Below are 21,385 nucleotides of genomic sequence, written 5' to 3' on the forward strand. Positions count from 1 at the left end.
CACATCATGGCGTTTTAAGAGAAAGCAGTACAACCACGAAACTGCGTGCTGTGTTCAACGCAAGCAGTCCCACTACAACTGGCATAAGTCTCAACGACATACAGATGGTGGGACCCACAGTTCAGGATGACTTGCCTTCTATTCTTTTGCGATTTCGGCAACATAAAATTATTATAGCCGCAGATGTTGAGAAAATGTACCGCCAGGTGATGGTACATCCCGATTTTAGACATCTCCAACAAATCATTTGGCGATTTGACTTAACAGAGCCTTTGACTGTTAATAAGTTAAATACTGTCACGTATGGAACAGCAAGTGCTCCATACTTAGCAACAAGATGCCTGAAGCAAATCGGCCTTGAATGCAAAGATGAGAAGGTTAAGGAGATAATCATTCACGATTTTTACGTAGATGACCTGCTTACAGGCGGTGATTCTATTGAAGAAGTGCGTAAAATTCGTGAGCAAGTTACAGCGGAGTTGGCATCAGCTTGCATGCCACTACGAAAGTGGAAGTCGAATCTTTCGTGTTTTGCGTCAGAATCAATTCAGTCTCCAGTTGATTTGAACATTGGTTCCACTGAGTCAAGTAAGACCTTAGGACTGAATTGGCAAACCAATAGCGACGAGCTCACTTTTCCGATTAGTTCATCGATTAGAGGAGGCAACACAAAACGTGATTTATTGTCTGTTATTTCACAGATTTTTGACCCTTTGGGACTTCTGTCACCCTGCATCATAAACATGAAAATGTTAATGCAGCAATTGTGGTTGCACAAATTAGGATGGGATGATCCATTACCATCTGACGTTCAGAGATCATGGAATGAAATTCTTCTCACAATAAATAATTTAAATCATATCCGCGTGCCGCGACATGTTATTTGCGAGCTTTATGAGTGGGTCGAGTTTCATATCTTCTCTGACGCGTCCGAAAGGGCGTATGGAGCTTGTTTGTATGTGAGAAGTGGCAATGTCAAAGGTGAGATCTTGGTGCGACTGTTGATGGCAAAAAGCCGTGTAGCTCCGATAAAACCGACCACAATTCCTCGACTAGAGCTCTGTGGGGCCTTAGTTGCTTCACGTATCTATGAAAAAGCTCTGAGTTCCTTACGTGTCAAAGTTCACAGCGTCACTTTCTGGACTGATTCCACCATTGTTCTCGGATGGTTGAGAATGATGCCCAGTAAGTTGCAACCTTTTGTACGAAACCGTGTCGCTGAGATCTTGGAGAAAACAGGAAACTGTACCTGGAGACATGTACCAACTGATGAGAACCCCGCAGATTTGATTTCTCGAGGTGTCAGTATAAATTCCCTTCTTTCTCTTGAAGGATGGTGGTTAGGGCCTCGCTTTCTGCAAAAGGACCCATCTTGTTGGCCCTGTCAGAATAAAGATAAAATAAATAAAATCGACTTACCGGAGACTCGCTCTGAAAGATCATTCAATGCAGTAGTTTGTCAAACGTCTGAAGAAAATAAGTTAATTGATTTCAACCGTTTCTCGAACTTCAACAAACTTAAGCATACCGCAGCCTATGTGTTGAGATTTATCAAAGCTTGCAAAAAGCAGACAATTATTGCAAGCTCGCTTAGTGAGGAAGAATTAAAGGAGGGATTAAACTTAGTCATAAAATTATCTCAAAGGGAATCATTAAAGGAATATGACTTATTGTTACATAATAAATCATTGCCTCGGAAGAGTGCGTTACATAAATTTCATGTTTTCATGGACCATAATAACATTATGAGAGTTGGAGGTCGCTTGGACAATTCTGAGTTTTCATACGAAAAGAAGCATCCAGCAATCATACAGTCCGCTCATCGATTTTCCAAGCTACTTTTCGAACATGAGCATAAGCGTTTGTTACATGCAGGACCCCAACTGTTATTGTATTCAATCAGAGAAAATTATTGGCCTCTTGGTGGCCAACGTTTAGCAAAGGCTACCTTCCGTAAATGTGTACGTTGTGTGCGGATCAAAGGTAACACATTGTCCCCTCTGATGGGTAATTTACCCCCCAATCGTATAAAACCCAGTTTTCCGTTTGAAAATGTAGGAGTAGATTACGCTGGACCTCTTTCTGCTGTCAGCCGTCAAGGGCGAGGTTGTAGGGTCGTTAAGGTGTATATTGTGCTTTTTGTGTGCTTCAGTACGAAGGCCGTGCATCTTGAACTGGTTGGTGACTTAACGAGCAATAATTATTTACTCGCTATTAAACGTTTTATGTCACGAAGAGGAAAACCACTTAACATTTATTCGGATAATGGGACCTCGTTTGTCGGCGCTTATAATGAGCTTTCAAAATTCTTAAAAGGTAATTGCAATTCGTTTACTGACAATCTGGCTGATGAAGGTATCAATTTTCATTTCATTCCAGCTTACTCACCACATTTTGGGGGACTTTGGGAGGCAGGCGTAAAATCCACTAAATTTCATTTAGTTAGAGTGTTGGGACTTTGTAATCTTACATACTTACGAGGAATTGAATTCCACCTTAGTTCAAATAGAGGCGATTCTAAATTCAAGGCCACTCACTCCACTTTCGTCAGACCCGGAAGACCTGATGCCACTCACACCGGGTCATTTTTTAATTGGACGTCCATTAACATCACTACCATCACCTGATTTCAAACAACACTCCGCCAATCATCTCTCTCGTCATCAGCGAATTGAGCAGTTGCGACAGCATTTTTGGGCAAGGTGGTCCAAGGAGTATATCTCGCAGCTTCAGCACCGCACTAAATGGCAAAAGGATCAAAATCCACTAAAGATTGACACTCTCGTCGTAATAAAGGAGGAGAACTTGCCGCCCTTAAAGTGGAGACTTGGGAGGATTGTAGCTGTGCATCCAGGCTCTGATGGAATCAATCGAGTTGCTGATGTGAGGACGTCCACCGGCGTGCTTCGGCGTTCCTTCTCCAGAATATGTCCACTTCCTGAGGTTGCTGATGGATCTTGAAAGAGTACCTTTCAACGCGGGGAGCATGTTCTAAACTTTTGCGCCTTACAATTTTTTAAAAACAAATTTCATGTTCAGCATGTTTGATACTTTTTTTGTAAGATTTTTATTCATATTAAAAGACGTGTCGAACTAACCTGAGCTCTTCATTATAATTCCCAAATATACCTAAATACTCCTTCAATCCCGCTACAGGATTGTAAGTTTAAAATTATTTAAAAATATATTTTTATTTAATTTAATTAAATAATTAGGGTTTTCGCAGTTATTACTACATCTGTGCTATAACACGATACTTTTTACTCAATTTCAAGACTGTGTTTACGGGACAGGGTGCTCCCTGCAGGTATGGATTCCCTTGCTAGTGTCGAAATCCTACGGTCTACGGTCCCTTGATGCTGTGAAAAATTCAAACGTTTTAGTCAACGCAATCAAAAGATGCAGCTGTAATTGCTGAAATATTTCGACACTCCCTAAGAAATCAAAACCTACAGGGTAGTTCCCGAGTACACAGAGTCTTGAAATTTAGTACAATCAAACGTCTTATAACGCAGACTAGCTTACCGCCCGCGGCTTCGCCCGCTTTCTCTAAAACCTTATAAATTATATGCTATTCCTCTTGAATCACTGTATCTTTAAAAAAACTGCATCGAAATTCGTTGCGTAGTTTTAAAGATTTAATCATACATAGGGACATAGGCACAGAGACAACGACTTTGTTTACTAATTGCGAAAAACATGAATTATTCCTTAGATTATTATACTTAGTTGATATAAAAAAAAATTAAAAAAAAATTTTAACTTACAACCCTGTTACTCATGAACGCTGACATGTATTAACTTGATATTCATACCAAAAACTCAAGTCTAAAATACCTTTACGCTTTAATAAAATCAAACTTCTATGTCAACGAATCAGAAGATACAGCCGTAAATGCCGAAAAATTTCGCAAATTTCGACATTCGCATGGGAATCAAAACTCAAAACCTACAGGGTACTTTCCGTAAACTCATCTTGAAATTCGGTACAAAGCAACATCTTGTAGTACAGAATACAGATACAGGAATAATTGCAAAAAATATATATTTTTCAAGTTTGTCTGCCTGTGAAGACCGTTTTTCTCAGGAACGCGTGGAGGTATTAATCTGAAATTCATACCGAATACTCAAATCTACGGTTCCTTATAACTGTGAAAAAATCAAACTTATAAGCCAACGCAATCAAAAGATACAGCCATTTATGCCGTAAATTATCGCAAATTTCGACATTATCGCAAGGGAATCAAAATCTATAGTATTGTACTACTTCCTGTGAACACAGAGTTCTGAAATTTGGTTAAAAGCAATGTCAGCACAGATGGAGGAAAAATTGCTAAAACATATACATTAAACATTTCATGCTTATCAACATTCGCAAGTGTTGCCAGGAATCAAAACCTACAGGGTACTTCCCGTGAACACAGAATCTAGATATTTAATCTTTATTTAATAGAAACTTAAGTCTTATATGTATACTATACTATACGTATAGCACAGATAAAGGAAAAATCGCAAAAAGCATAAATTTAATATTAAAACATATAAAAATGTTTGTACGGAACTCTTGGTTCGCCAATCCGACTCGCACTTGACCATTTTTTTTTAAATCTACGTATCAATTAAATTACCAAAATATAGCTTTTGAAAAAAGACCACGTCTATGTGACCCCCCCCTGGCAGTAAAGCTGGATCCGCCCTTGAGTGTATTAGATATAAGCTTCTTGGATTAAAATTATAGAATACTAGAGGTCCGCCCCGGCTTCGCCCGTGGTACATATTTTGCAATAAAAGGTAGCCTATGTCCTTTCTCGGGTATCAAAATATCTCCATACCAAATTTCATGCAAATTGGTTCAGTAGTTTAGGCGTGATTGAGTAACAGACAGACAGACAGAGTTACTTTCGCATTTATAATATTATAGTCCTAAACTACGGAATGGCTAAGTTATATACTAAGATACTATTTCGTTTTAATTATATTTTGTTAACAAAAATGGATATTTTTGACATTTCAATACCACAATAATATTACCTATATACTAGCTGAGCCCCGTGGTTTCACCCGCGTGGCTCAGCTCCTGTTGGTCTTAGCGTGATGATATTATAATAAAGCCTACCTATAGCCTTCCTCGATAAATGAACTATCTAACACCGAAAGAATTTTTCAAATCGGACCAGTAGTTCCCGAGATTAGCGCGTTCAAACAAACAAACAAACAAACTCTTCAGCTTTATAATATTAGTATAGATTATGGTCAATATTACATTGCACCTGTTTTCATGGTTATTTTAGAGATAACCAAGACCCAACTTAAATTGATAATAATATTTTGTAGGTCGCGTTACGATAATGCCCAGTATAATTTCATTCACGATAGAACGCCATCTATTTTCAAAATACGAAACTGAGCTACACGTAGGTATTGTGCCTAAATATTGGAAACAATCTGGGTGAGGCTTGGGTGAAACATCCAAACTTTCATAGATGACGCATATAAATAATTTAATGCTGGCTTTCTACTGCGAAGTGCGACACCCTAATCATTTAATTATTAGAAAAGTTCTTTCGGTGTTAGATAGCCCATTTATCGAGGAAGGTTATAGGCTATGTATCATCACGCTAAGGCCAACCTAGGAGCAGAGCAATGCGGGTGAAACCGCGGGGAACAGCTAGTTCATTATAAGAAGCACGTGGGACTAACTACTAAAATTATGTTATCTATAATTTCATTAATTACTTACTCCTCTGACTTCAAACTTTCTGAAGATTTATGAAAGTATCCAATGAAATATTTTCAATCAATAAGACACTGGACACATGATAAATGATTAGAAAAAGATAATAAATAAACAAAATAGCGCAAGGCGCTTTATACAAAAGGCGTCGATCAGACATGGTTTATATAATGATAAGAGTATCATTAAAATCCCAAGTACATTAGGGGCTAAGGCTGACCAGTCCGCGGTTTAAATGCTGTCGTCGCTAGTCTGGACTCTGGACTCAGGTAACTGGTTCTCAGTTCAGTTTTCGTGCAGATGTCGGTAGTGTAAGACGTGTGTTCTAACCGATCGCGAGCTTTGAGTCTACGCGGTCATAAGTTGTGCGAGTTTGTCAAGTTAGTGAAAAGTAAATAAGTAACTACTTATTCATCTATTTATTATCTAATAAAATGGTAAGAAATTTGTCATTGATCAATGTTTTTTTTTAATTATTCCAAAAGCTTTGTAGTTAACTAATTTCGTTTATTTTTTATTAAATATTTCTCTACCTAGGTATGTGATAAAAAAACGCAATAAGATAGCAAGTGAATACTGAAATATGTAATTGAAATTATATCGATTGAATCGTAATTAAAAACAAAAAAGTAATTTCGATTTAGATGTAATTGAATACAAAACGACACGTTCCAACAAAAAGGATGAACATGAATGAGAGATCAGACATAATATCGCAAAGGTGTAATTGCAGCACACAGCACTCGGGCTGCTGCGCTAATTACCCGCAGCTAATTGCACGGCTGCAGTGATTACTTGCCGCCCACCGTCCGCGGTCCGCCATCCGCCGTGCTTTTTTTTTCTTTTTATTTTTAACACGTTCAGTGCCACCGACTCGCCCGGAGAGTCCACGTAAATTTTATTCCAGCGCCGTAGACTCGCCCGTCGAGTTCAATGTGTTTGCTATTTTTTTCCAAAATGCATGTGTATTTTCTGGTTAAAATGATACTGAAGACTAAATATACCCTAATCTAAAGAATTACGTGGTGGGCCGGGTGTGCAGACCCAGTTTATAATCGAAAGAAAATAAACTATTCTGCAATGTCTTGAACTCGCTAGGCGAGTTCACTGACATAGATTCTCAAACTTTTATTAATGAAATATCTATATGTACGGTTGATACTTTTATTTTCATTTTACCAAAAGTCACATTCACTCGTAAAACAACGGCGGATTGTGTTCTACACCTTGCAGGGGCTCGAATTTGGTGTTATTATATAGGCAATTTTACATATTTAAACGTTATTCGAAACTTCACAGTAAACATTTTAAAACTGTACTGTTTTTTAAACTATATTCTTAAAAAGCCCGTATCAAAATGTTTCCGGGTAAAATTGTTTTTTATTTAGTCGAATTGAAAACCTCCTCTTTATAAAAACAATATTAGATATTTAAAATATAACCTCAACAATAACCACTATTTATAAGTTTGACAGCCACTGCATAAATTACGAAACAAACTTACCTTTTCTTTTATCTATAGTGTTTTTTGCCATTTTTATATGTTAAATTACACTGTATGTTAGTAAAACTCTTTTTAATTGCGTTAAACACGTAACGTACACTGTCACGGCCACAAAAATAACAAAACATTGTTTTTACCCTAACGCAATGCCACTGAACTCGCCTGGCGAGTGATTCAATTCGTGTTGCAGCGCCGGGGACTCGCCTAGCGAGTCCAACGTAAAATGTAGGCGGCATCCGAGAAAACATCGTGAAAATCGTAGTGGTAATGAAAGTATGTATCTATTTAAATATAAATGTTCACAGAGAACATTGGTAACTTATGACCGAACAACGAAATACATAGGAATGTTTATTGATGTCGCGCATTCGTCTAGCCATGAATTATGCAAGGCGCGTTGCACAGCGCTCTCCACTCATGTAATGCTTTCAAAATATTTACATATTCGCTTGTTTGTGGCGCGCTGGGCTGTTAAGAGCTTCAGCTTTTAAAGGATTCCGCGGAAAGCGCATCAAAAGATACTTAAAACCTAGTCAAATAACGCTTATTAATTGCAATTATGTTGCAATATAGGTATACATAACTATGTATTTTTAAAATTGTCTATAGCTCTGTTATGATATCAATTCAATGAATAAAATTAATAGGTTCTTTACAAACACAAAATTTAAAAATACATGTAATTAACTAGTACCTACGTGTAATTGTGTAGACTTTTGGCTGTAGAGCCTTGTAGAGTTATTAAATAAAAACGATCATATTGTGTTAAGTTTTAATCATAGAGCCGTCTGTTCCTATGGTAGAGTTTTCTTAGTTTTTATAAGAATTAATGGCTAATTGCGTTCTAATTGGTATAAGAGCCCGTGGGAGATCGTCCTTCACCGATCTGATAACCAGATGAGACGTATTTTTTATAAACAAATATGCCTATAATTGCTTGCCTATCGAAAAGTGGTCATGGCTATTTTTAATTAAATTAACTTTTATCGATTTTTTTTCATCGCCTTCATACTTTTGATATTTTTTTATCATCAATTAGCGGTCCGCCCCGGCTTCGCCCGTGGTACATATTTCGCAATAAAAGGTAGCCTATGTTCTTTCTCAGGGTCTAAAGATTATCTGTGCCAAATTTCATCAAAATCGGTCCAGTAGTTTATGCGTGAAAACCATACATACATACTAACCTATCCTCTTTATAATATAAGTATAGATACCTACGTCGTCTGTTAAATACAGACAGATAGAAAATACAAAACACGACTTCTACTCTGAATGCATGCATGTCGAGTCAATATAAGACCACAGTTGACAGATATATACACGTACATAATAAGACGAAGGCGGGGTCTGGTCGCTACCAACTAAGCCCATCGGTCAGAATATATAGAGGAGCTGCAATAATTTCCATGCCCTAAAGTCTACCCAGTCTACCCACAAAATTTCGGGTCATTTGTAACAGGATGGCGGTTCTACAGGGGTCTTTATAGTACGCAATGACAATGATGGTCAGAACGCTGATACCGGATACCTTAAGATACTATAACGTTTTACATTAGAGAATCTTAACATAAAATATTATAGTATCTTCACCGTGTGTGACGCGCTTTAGGAGTGTGTATAATATATGTCGCAGGCAAATTGTAATATTTCGCCGTTTACAAACTGTCGGCATTTTGTAATATGCCGAAAATTCGTACTTAATCAGAAATTTTTGGTTTGGATTAGGTTAGGTTCGTGTTTTTTAAAACTACACAGAAATAGGCCCCACGAAGTGGGGCTCCGTCGGCTCGCGACCGTCTTTTTGTAAAATTTTGGAAAAAGACGAATTTTCGGCATATTAAAACAGCTAGCCGTAATTTAATACGGCGGATTATACAATCCGACTGCGACATATACATATATAAATGTTCTTGTTAAAAAATATTTAGCCGGGGGACAATTATTGACAAAGTGTATCATGAGATTGCCCGCGGCCTACAGCGACAGCGATATTCGCGAAAGTTTGCGGCCGTTGCGTTGGGACGAAGGCTGGGAAACGAGGAAAGAGGTTAGAGGAGGAAGGGCTTATCGTAGAGCGATACAAGTTAATTGTTCGTCTCGGGCCTGAGGACATCCTCCGGGGTACTTGTCTGCAAGTACCGACCCACAACAAACGCTACACACTGCTTACTATTTAGTATTTACGCATACTTATGTATGCGTAAATACTAAATAGTAAGCAGTCTTACTTTTGCACAAAGTCTGTTTTATATATTATGAGAAGCTTTTGTTGTTTTTGCAATGAAATAATAAGTAATTTCATTTAGCCAAATGTAAAAGCGGTAATTGAGAAAAATAACGTCATTTTTGTCGCGCACAGGCGTGCGGCGTGCGGCTAGGATTATCTCATTTGAATTTCGAGTAGAAATGTGTAATTTAGCAGACAACGTTCTATGATGAAAATGTTATAAATTAACATGCGAATGTCGCGATGAATTTAATGCGAGGTTGCTGTTGTAGTTGTTGTGGCGCTGTTGTAGCGAATTTGCATGTAGCTCGGTTATTTAGCCACAACGTAAGCGTGTAGGTACCTACCCTTTTTATCCCTTGTCTAATAAACATCTCTATAATGATTTGTATCGGAACTCCATTATCTCTATTATAATAACACACAATTAAATGTGATTATAATTTCTCAAAAATCTCGTAAAAAGTTAATAGGTATGTAGTTAGTGCATCAATAAAGTTGAAGTGTCTGTTAGTAATATTAAAAAAAATTACACATCTAAATAATTTTTAGTAATTCATAATATCAAATCTTTTTTATTTTTTAATTTTCCGTTTTTGAAGTCGGTTATTTTTAACGTAGTTATTTTTATTTAATACTTTTTTAGTGTATTTTTTCAACACGAATCAAACTCGATAAAGTTGAGTCAATTAATTACTGAGTTCCAATTCCGATTCCATCATCAAATTAGCTTCGGCCACCTTCGGATTCAATCATGTCATGATAATTTTTCATCGTTTACCAATTTACATACGTATACAAAATTTCAGCTCAATCGGTAACCGGGAAGTGCATCAAAGTTACTTGCTAGATTTTCTATTAAGTCATCGAGATCAGACAAAAATGCTCATAAAATAAAAACTACTGGGCCTACCCGAACTAAATTTTTATGGGACCAATTCGAAACCATTCCGTTCCAACAAAAAAAGAATCACGTAAATCGGTTCACAAACCTCGGCGTAATCGGTGTACATACATATAAAAAACATACTGGCCGAATTGATAACCTCCTCCTTTTTTTTGAAGTCGGTTAATAACAACTGTTTACTAAATACATATGTTTATTTTACACGGTACATATACCAAAATAGTATTTTTTTTTAATTTTTGGATAACATTCGTTAAATCTGATTTAGTGTTGATACCACCAAACTAGTATCGTTAATAGATATTTCATATTGGACGTTACCGTCACCGTATAAAACATTATAACGTGAACATCTCTTCTTTATATACATTGAGTTAGCATGATCTGTACGTGCAGGGCGCGGGCGTAGCGCAGGGCGCATGGAGCGTGGTGGCGCTAGTGGCGGCGCTGCTACGCGCGGTCGGCGCGCCACGGGCCTGCGCCGCCAACGCGCTCTGTGTGTGTCGCGCTGACCACTTCGCCTGCGACCTCGTGCCCTTCTACAGGTTTCCCGATACCGGTATTCTCATTCAAACAAATATTATCTATGCATTTATCTCTGTATACCTACTTATTCTTTACTTAATATAAAGTTGTTATTGAAGCCTTATCTAGAGCTGAGATAGGGTGCAGCACACTGAATTCAAAGGATGTATTGTAGAGGACGGCGCGGCACACGTGTCGCTGTGGTCGGCGCGGCTGGGCGCGCTGGGCGAGGCGGCGCTGGACGCGCGCGCGCTGCGCACGCTCGTGCTGGTCGCCGCGCGGCTGCACCACCTCGAGTCTAACGTCTTTACGTAAGTGACGAATACTTCTATCTATTCAACGACATTCTCATTGTTAATAAGATAACAAAATTGTAATTCATTTGTAGGCCCATGGTTACCACGCTTGCATCGTTAGATCTAGGATACAACGAGTTTACGGATATACCTATTGAGGCGCTTAAACATTTGAGAGTATTGAACTGGCTCAATTTACAAAAGTAAGTCGAGTAAGTGATTAACACCATTTCTATTTTTTTCCTATTTTCGATTGTATTCTTGTCATTAAAGTGAGATTTCAAAAATAGCATACCTTACATTTTTATTTAAATTTTTTCAGCAACTTCATAAGTGACCTAGATTCGGATATAGACTGGGGAGGGTTGTCGGATTCTCTGAGCAGTTTATCGCTCAGTAACAATCAAATATGCGTCATTCGAGAGAACGCGCTCTCGTCTCTGAGACAGCTGGTGCAACTGGAGCTGGATGGGAACCGCCTGAGGGAACTAGAGGCGCGCTCTCTACCACCGAGTATCGTTCTTCTGAGACTCTCTGATAACTTGCTGTCGGCCACGCCCTGCGAAGCGCTCGCTTCGCTTTCGCGACTGCGCCACCTGCACCTGCGCAACAACCTCCTTCGGCCGCTTTCAAATCACTCCTGTTCGACTGAACGCCCAAAGATCGACTCTCTAGACCTCAGCCACAATGAACTCACCGACAGCTCTAACTTTGACTTTAAACACGGCTATCAACTAAAACAATTAATTTTGGACTTGAACGAGTTCACAGCTGTGCCTCCGTTAGCTTTAGAATTTGGACGATTGGAAAAGTTGTCAATGTCTTATAATAATATTAGTGATTTATCGAACGCTATGGTGCACGCTTTGAAGCACAGCTTAGAACGCCTAGAGCTGGATCATAACAAGATTGCAAAACTTCCGCCAAATATCCAGGAATTGGGACGATTGCGATATTTTTCTGTCGCTTACAATGATTTGGAAGATATCGAGTATTTGCCACCGAATTTGCACTCTTTGTTAATCAGCGGCAACTTTTTGTCAAAGTTCCCGAGTGCGTTACAAAATATGACTTCCGCGTCAATAGTGTTCCTAGATCTGAGCTACAACGCGATCTCACAGGTGAGCGCCGACGCGTTCGGGCCGTGGGCGGACGCGCTGGCCACGCTCAGCCTGCGCGCCAACCGCCTCTCGCAGCTGCCCACCGGCTCCTTCCCGCCGCTACCTTTGCGAGAGCTCATCCTCAGCTTTAACGACTTGTACCACGTCGAAAAAGTCGTATTCGCCAATCTCACCGACTTAAAAGTCCTAGAATTGTCTTCCACATTTTTCAATGGAGATTTCCCCGCCGGTTCCGGCTTGGAAACTTTGAAATGGTTGAAATTAGATAATAATAACATTCATTACTTTTCGTCTGCGGATTTTCAGAACTTTCCGTCGTTAGAATATCTTAATTTAGATTTTAACAAAATAATTGAATTCCCGAGCGAAGTGACGGAAGTGAGCGGCTTTTATAAATTAAGAGAGTTAAGACTGTCGTACAATTTTATAAATAGAGTGAATCCGGAGTTTCTCGTTAATTTAGCGGATCTACAAAGTGTCGATTTATCTTACAACCGCATACACAATGCAAGCGAATCGAGCTTTGCAAATTTACCGAACTTGGTTTATTTAAGTTTGGCGGCAAACGGCATGGAGTTGGTCGCCGAGGGCGCATTCAGCGCGCTGCCGCGACTGCAGGCGCTGGAGCTGCAGAATAACGAGCTGGTCGAGTTCTCCACGCGCTACTTCCTCAATGTGTCCGCTGATGATGCGCAGCTTTCCGTAAATGCTAGTTACAACCGTATCGTTTCCTTAATAGGTGGACGTGACGCACACATTCGTGTTCTTGATTTATCTCATAACTTGTTAGAAAGTATTCCTAGAAATTTTTTTGATGCCTTAGGGGCGCACGTTAAACAATTATTTCTCTCACACAATAGAATAATGCATATCGAAAGCTACACTTTTTCATCTTTAATAAAACTGGATATATTGCATCTTCAAAATAATAGTATTAGTGCGCTACGCCGTCGAGCTTTCTTCGAAATGAATTCTTTACAAGTTTTGGATCTATCCCATAACAGCATTTCGCAATTACTCGTAGAACAATTCCACAATTTACAACAACTACGTCATTTAAAACTTAATAGCAACGTTCTACGAGCCCTGCCTCGCGACATCTTTAAGAACACTCTCCTTGAGTACTTAGACTTGGGAGAAAATCAGCTCGCTCTGTTTCCGAGCAGCGCGCTATCTCAAGTGGGCTTCACTCTGCGGCGGCTCGAGCTGCCGGGAAACAGAATCGAGTATCTCGACGTCGCGATGTTCCACGCGACTGCCTTTTTACACGAACTCAATCTAGCCCGCAACGCCTTGACCGTACTCTCGGATAACACTTTTGCCGGTCTACCACAGCTGCGTCGGCTCGACCTTTCTTACAACGCGATCAAAACTAACTTCAAGGAACTCTTTCACAACGCGCCACGGCTTCGCCGGCTTTTCCTGACCGGTATCGGTTTGAAGAGTATACCTCAACTGCCGCTCAATTATCTCACTGAAATAAATTTAAGTAACAATTATATCGCATCGTACGGGGAAACTGACGTGCGTCATCTGTTTAATTTGCGAGCGCTCGACATCTCCGCCAATAAGTTCACGTCCTTGAGACCGGCGATGTGGGCAGGATTGCCTCGATTGATTTCCTTAGACGTATCGCGCAATCCCGTAGTACGGATACCGATAAGCGCTTACGAAAGTTTGTCTCATCTTCTACATCTACGAATGTACGGTCTGCGATATTTAGAAGCGATAGAGCCTAAAGCGTTTCGACCGTTGGTCTCCCTGAGGTCATTGAGTCTCGAATCCCCCGTGATTCCGGGTCGTAATTTGCCTATCGCCGAAATAGTTTCGGCCGTTCCACACTTGGAGGCGTTAAATCTGTTCATACAAGACGGAACGCTGGACAAGCAACTGTTGGAAGTGGCAGTCCCGAAGCTGCGGTCGGTGGAGGTTCACGGGCGCGCCCTGCGGCGCGTGGCGGCGGGCGCGCTGGCGGGGCTGGGCAGGCAGCGGGCGCTGGCGCTGCGGCTGAGCGGCTCGGGGCTGGCGGCGCTGCCGGCCGGGCTGGCCGCGCCGCTCGCGCGCGTGCCGCACCTCGCGCTTGACTTTAGCGATAACCAGCTTACCACTTTTAGTCCAGCTGTGCTTTATCCGAACCATACGGGCTGGAACCGATACGCTACGAGACTGTTACCAGGTAATTGTACTTATATATTATTATGGTTATATGTCTATATATCAAAATGAATTAAGGAATACTATACAGGGTGTAATCGTTAAGTGTACACACTACACAGGCGATTATTCTGTAACTATTGCAGATATCAAAAAACTTTATACTGTTATCGAAAGCCCTTTACCTAATGAGTAAAATGACAATAATAACATTTAAAAAATAAAACGGGAAATATCCAAAAAAGTTACATTAAACACTCCCATACATTGAATTTTCCATACATTTTGTGTTCGAAGTGACGTCCTCGTTTTGGAATACCCTTGTATTCCACATCGAGCTCTGTTTACAGTTTCTAAATGATTTTTTATTAAAATTTGCGAAGTAATTTAAGCACAAATTCAAAAAAAGAACCAGAATGTTTCATATTCCATGTTTAGGATAGTCATATCTCATACTAAATGTATGGGAGTGTTTGGTGTAAAATTTTTGGATATTTCCCGTTTTATTTTTCAAAAGTTATTGTTGTCATTTTACTCATTAGGTAAAGGGCTTTCGATATCAGTATAAAGTTTTTTGATATCTGGCATCTGCAATAGTTACGGAATAATCGCCTGCGCACACTTAACGATTACACCCTGTATAATGTAAAAAAGTAAAACAATAGGTAGAAAGGCAAACAACTTTTATGGTTCATTAACATTAAATAAATCTTAAAGATTTAAAATTGTATATGAATATCAAATATTAAGTTTTAACCAGGTGGTTTGTCTCTCTCCGGGAATCCCCTTCGATGCGGATGTTCCTCGTCTTGGGTGGGAGGTTGGCTGCGACGTTGGACTACGGAGGTATTATACTCGGACAATATTTTCCTCAAAATAATATTATAAAAGTCACCTTGCTCTTTTATATTTATAAATTTATGACATAATGATATCCCGTGATATATTAAGGGTGCGTATAAAGCAAAATTACCAATCTTCTATTAGATGATACGTGTAATATTCAAGACCAAATCTAAAAAATAAAATACATATCAAACTAGATGATATGTTCAACGATTCTGTTCAATCAAAAACATAAAATATTAAAATTGACTCGATAAAAAAAATCACCAAGTTAGCTCTAATTTTCACACTTTTACGTTTTCTACTTGACATGGTAATACTTATTATGATTTTTTTTTCATAAACAATTATATTAAAACATTTGCAAGATATTTGTCAGAGCATTTTGTGTAATTACTTTTAGTTTTGGTTTTATCTGCGATAAACCACTTTTATCGTGACAAAACCAAACGTTTATCTCGAGAAAAAAAGAGCGCCAAAAGTGGTTTATCGCAGATAAAACCAAAACTAAAAGTAATTACACAAAATGCTCTGACAAATATCTTGCAAATGTTTTAATATAATTGTTTATGAAAAAAAAAATCATAATAAGTATTACCATGTCAAGTAGAAAACGTAAAAGTGTGAAAATTAGAGCTAACTTGGTGATTTTTTTTATCGAGTAAATTTTAATATTTTATGTTTTTGATTAAACAGAATCGTTGAACATATCATCTAGTTTGATATATATTTTATTTTTTAGATTTGGTCTTGAATATTACACGTATCATCTAATAGAAGATTGGTAATTTTGCTTTATACGCACCATTAATGAGGCTGGTAATGGCAAGCAGGTGGGCGGGGACAGCCGCGGCGCGCGGGCGGCGGCCGGCGCCAGCAAGTGCACAAGCGGCGCGCGCCGGCTGCCGCTGCTGGCGCTGCACGTGGACGAGGCCGAGTGCCACGCCAGTGCCCTCTCCAGCCCCTCCAAGAGGACTTTCCCCTGCACACTTCTCTGTATACTTCCGGCCGTGGTTCTCGTGTATTCTGTCAGATAATGAACAATCTACGTTCAATAGGGCGATAGCGTGCGATGTGACTCTACGCGTGTTCGTAATAATTAACCTTTGTGATAACTCTTTCCTGTTAAGTTTGAAATAATAATGCGTTTTCTGTAGCAAGTTCGTGCGGATTTTAAATTATTTTTATCTAAATATGTTCCATTCTTTTTAGTTACTTTTTGCTTATAAACGCTGCCTTTCGGCTGTATCTGTATAATTATTGTATTTGACAAAAAATTGAATTGTAACTTAAACTATACAATTTAGCATTTCTTCATATTTCTTGTGAATTGTATGAATAAATAACTTCTGAAAACGTTCTTAGACTAAAACGAACAACGAAACGTTTTGAACGACATATAACACAAAATATCACACAAAATCGTTTTTTGATGAGCCAATGATGCTGCGGCGCCGCTCGCGCGCTCGCAGTATTACTATAAATGTAAATAAGATGTAAATATTCAAATTGGTTATTATAAGAGACGAATTAAATATTTTCATTATAAAATGAGCTTTTATTTATTGCATTACCTGGGAAACTATTTTATATTACAGCGTTCAAACTACACCTGACGACGACGCGATGTTTCGAAACCGATCGCAGGTTATGTTTATAAATTTAAAAAGTTACTTAAAGTGAAGCTTTTGTATTCTGAAATATTAAATACGTTTTGTGTCCATTTCGAACAGAAAAGTGCAGAAAATCTTTAACCTATTAGTCTTGTCTGTCTCGTGTGCTACTGCACAGATAAAAAAATCCTACTTGGCAGTAAGTACCTACTAATCTCTATTCTCTATAAATATCTCTCGGAATTTATCAATTTACATATTTTATATATTTTTATCATTTGCAAAAAATGCTGAACGAACTAATGATTTTTGGTCTTAGAATTTGTCTTTACTTAGATTAGGATTAGGATAATAAGTAAATGCTAATGTTATGTGTTGTTGCTTTTTATTCGATTAAAAATATATAGCACTGTTTATGAGGCTATTAAATGAATACCACGGTATCTACATATAAAATGCTATGAAACATCATTTCTACTAATTATCTCTTCACATAAAAGCTCCGTTACAACGTGAAACACGCATAACATCTTAATATATATTATAAATCTCGTGTTACAATGTTTGTCCTCCATGGACTCCTAAACCACTTAACCGATTATAATAAAATTCGCACACCATTATATTTAATGTAATAACTTTTTTAATATTGCCTGTTGTAGTTAATCAGAACTCTTTAATGATAAGAGCACACACATTTCTTTTTTGTTTAATTGTATACATATATATTGTGTACTAGCTTCCGCCCGCGACTCCGTCCGCGCGGATGTCGGTCTTCGCGTGGATGGTTTATTTCTCCATTTTGAGTAACTCTGACAATGACATCTTATAAATATCTATTGGACCCAAATACGGCTAGGCCTATAAAAATACGCAACGTGTTCGCGGTTCTACAGAACAACGTCTATGGATAAACTGAAAAATTAAGATTATTTTTTTTTCTACGTATTTTTTCAGGATAAAAAGTATCCTATTTTACGCCCAGGATAATAAGGTATAATTATACCAAGTTTCATCGAAATCGAACCGAAAGTTTTCACGTGATGTCTTCACATACAGACAGACAGACAGACAGACAGACAAAAAATTTTTTAATCACATATTTGGGTTTGGTATCGATCCAGTAACACCACCTGCTATTTATTTTTTCAATATTTTCAATGTACAGAAATGACCCTTCTACAGATTTATTATATGTAATAATAGATAGATATCGCCTAATTTATTATTAATTTCTGTGAATGTAGTGTTCATCTGTAATAGTTGTGCATAATAATGTGTAAATCCTATTGTTACTGTTTAACGTGAATGATACATATGTAACAACTGGTGATGAACCTTTTTAATAAATAAATAAATAATGTGCAGTTCAATCCAACTTGAGAGATACGATAGTTTAAACATGTAGGTACCACGGACGAAGCCGGGCGGACCGCTAGTAATAATATATAACAACATGAAATATATTTCTTAAAACTGTGCCAAATGAAGCGCTTTCGCTGTTTCGTAACAAATTTAATCGTTAACTTTCATTGGTCTTACATTTTTCATTTTCATTACGGATAATGCTTTGAGCGCTCAAGAATCTTAATCTAAAAGCTGCCAGTTATGCATTTAATTCAGGAAAAACTTTACATAGCAGTTGTACTCTATAGTATAAATCTATGGTATATACCTATATTATTATATTATATTTATTTGAATTCAGTTTATTGGTCATTTCGATTTTCTTATAATTTGTAATGTTAATATTATGTATTAGGTACTTATACTTATCGCATTAATTCACCTGTACATTGTAAATAATATTAATAAATAAATAAACTAATAATAAAAAGAAAATGGTAATACCTTGTAAAGTATTATATTATCATCTGTGGTAATACAATGTTTCATAATAATTAAGGTACGCAATTGTGCCCTTGACTATATTTGTCTACGCAGCCGCTACAACTCGCAGTTCGTAGCACGCCTACGCAGTTCGTAGCTGTCTACGCGTAGCGCGCCGGCCCACGATCGCGGAGAGCGCTGTTCACCGCTTTCACAACAAAGTGCAGTAATTACACGCTGACACGAGCAACGATCGATCATTAAGTCTCTGTCCGCTGCAATTGTTTGGATATTATGTTCACTATTTTTTGTTCCTCAATTATTTTAACATGAAGTATTTCAAAACATGAAATTGTTTCGCTGAGTTTTCAGATATTTAAGCGGGTTTTGTACGAAAATTCATGAAAAATGATAAACATTAAAATTTTTAAACCTTAAAATATCACTACATAGTATAAAACAAAGTCGCTTTCCCTGTCCCTATGTCCCTATGTCCCTTTGTACGCTTAAATCTTTGAAACTACGCAACGGATTTTGATGCGGTTTTTTATAATAGATAGAGTGATTCAAGAGGAAGGTTTATATGTATAAAAACATCCATTAAATAGTGGAGAAGTACTGTTATTTTTGAGGTTTCTAATGTGATGTCGTAAAAAATTACATCTTTTCCGCTTACATTGCAAACGCAGGCTGAACCCTACGAGTTTTATCAAAATAATGTACTAAGTATTATACACATTGAAAAGGTCTACAGAAAAGTCCGCGATGGTATATGTCTATCTCTTATGGATAATCCACAATAACTTTTTTTGTCATTTACTTTTTACGACAAATAATGGCTAATTTTCGATGCGATTTTAACCAATACAGCATTAATCCTTAACCAATTAAATACCTTGAATACATTGTTCATTTAATATAGATCTATATGGCCCTTTACACCGTATGATTTAAGTGAATATTTTCGAAGATATTACAGATTTAAAAATTGCGGGACGTAGCGTTTGCGGCGGCACCGGCCGGCCGCCCGGCTATCTATTTTATACCCGTGTGATTTTATATACTTACAACGTTCACAGTTTTTCTGTAGTGTATTTAGTATCAGCATTGCACCCGTGCGAAGCCGGGGCGGGTCGCTAGTAATAAATATATTAAAATATTAAATCCGTATTCGTGATTAGTAGTCCACTATAGCATAATATGCCTCTGTGTATTAGCGGAGAAACGCCGGTTTTTAGTAGTCCATTCGATTTGCTACGCTGGGAGTAAGAAAACTAGTTTTACACCTCTAGTATAGTCACCTATGTAAAGCAGGCGCTAGGTGAGATCGCGTGGGCGGCGCTGGACGCGACAATAATTATGCAAATGTGTCGCAAGTCGCCACCTCGACACTTCGACACTCGCCACACCGACCGCGATAACTGCTGTATACATTTTTTTACATTCGAAATGAAAACGACAGCTCTTGAACGCTAATTATTATTCAACGTTTAAGTTAATAAAGGCAACTTTTTCTAACGGCGGTTTAACGTTTGATTTATTGCGGGTGTAATAAAAGATGTGATAACTACGCAAAGGTTAAATTTCGTTAACTACATATAGGCCAGTGGAAATTAACATTAAATTCGCAAAGCACGATGTAGATTTGAATTTTTGGTATGTTGTTTGGATCAGTTAGGGTGATGTAAATCCCAATTTGCAACTTCAAAAAAGTTGTGCTCGCTGCGCACCACGTGATAAACTGCGAAAATTTTGGACTTTTTTCACTTTTTGCTCTAAAAGTCATAAACTATGCGTTTCCGACAAGTATGATTGAGTACATAAATTAAGGTTATTAAATTTGCAACAATTTAAGCCTAACCGCAGCTCTCTAAACCTTATAACGACTAAACTGTGGCCATTCGAAGATGGTTCATTTTTCCGGAAATATTGAAATTTTTAGTTTTGCTCCCGTTTGAAGCAAAATATTGGCAAAAACTGCTCGTTCTATGAGAAGTTCGTATAATAAAGTTGTAGTGCATTTAATTTTCTTTCATAAGAGCATAGAACAAAGTCTGTGAGACAAATATTTCACACACAATATCTGAAAAACAAAAAGAAGGTAGAAATAGATTTTTAAAGAATTGAAACTGAGAGCATATAAAATCATAAAAAGAATAATACTTTTTCATTTGCAGGATAGGTAATTAACAAAATTACAAAATTTGGGAAAGTAGGAAAAAAGATTATACGCAAATAATAAACTGCGAAAATTTTGGACTTTTTTCACTTTTTGCTCTAAAAGTCATAAACTATGCGTTTCCGACAAGTATCATTCAGTACATAAATTAAGGTTATTAAATTTGCAACAATTTAAGCCTAATTAAAGCTCTCTAAATCTTATAGCGACTAAACTGTGGCCATTCGAAGATGGTTCATTTTTCCCGAAATATTGAAATTTTTAGTTTTGCTCCCGTTTGAAGCAAAATATTGGCAAAAACCGCTCGTTCTATGAAAAGGTCGTATAATAAAGTTGTAGTGCATTTAATTTTCTTTCATTAGAGCATAGAACAAAGTCTGTGAGACAAATAGTTCACTCACAATATTTTTTTTTTTTTTTTAATTCTTACTTTATTTAAAAGGGGTTTT

The 21,385-nt window shown here is 37.8% G+C and overlaps 1 protein-coding gene across 1 annotated transcript; it reads left to right on the forward strand.

Moving 5' to 3' along the window:
- The first annotated feature begins 6,035 nt into the window (after positions 1-6,035).
- Positions 6,036-16,833, forward strand: LOC149486232 (uncharacterized). Its single transcript, XM_089697924.1, has 7 exons — positions 6,036-6,171; positions 10,769-10,931; positions 11,073-11,208; positions 11,286-11,396; positions 11,516-14,490; positions 15,229-15,314; positions 16,148-16,833. The coding sequence occupies exons 1-7, from the start codon at positions 6,169-6,171 to the stop codon at positions 16,349-16,351; spliced, it is 3,678 nt and encodes a 1,225-aa protein (XP_089554050.1). The 5' UTR covers positions 6,036-6,168; the 3' UTR covers positions 16,352-16,833.
- The last annotated feature ends 4,552 nt before the right edge of the window (positions 16,834-21,385 follow it).

The sequence above is a fragment of the Colias philodice genome, chromosome 8, assembly GCF_061535455.1.
Source record: "Colias philodice isolate Cphi_HAF_F1 chromosome 8, ilColPhil1 Martin Lab GWU primary, whole genome shotgun sequence".
NCBI classification, from domain to species: Eukaryota; Metazoa; Arthropoda; class Insecta; order Lepidoptera; family Pieridae; genus Colias; species Colias philodice.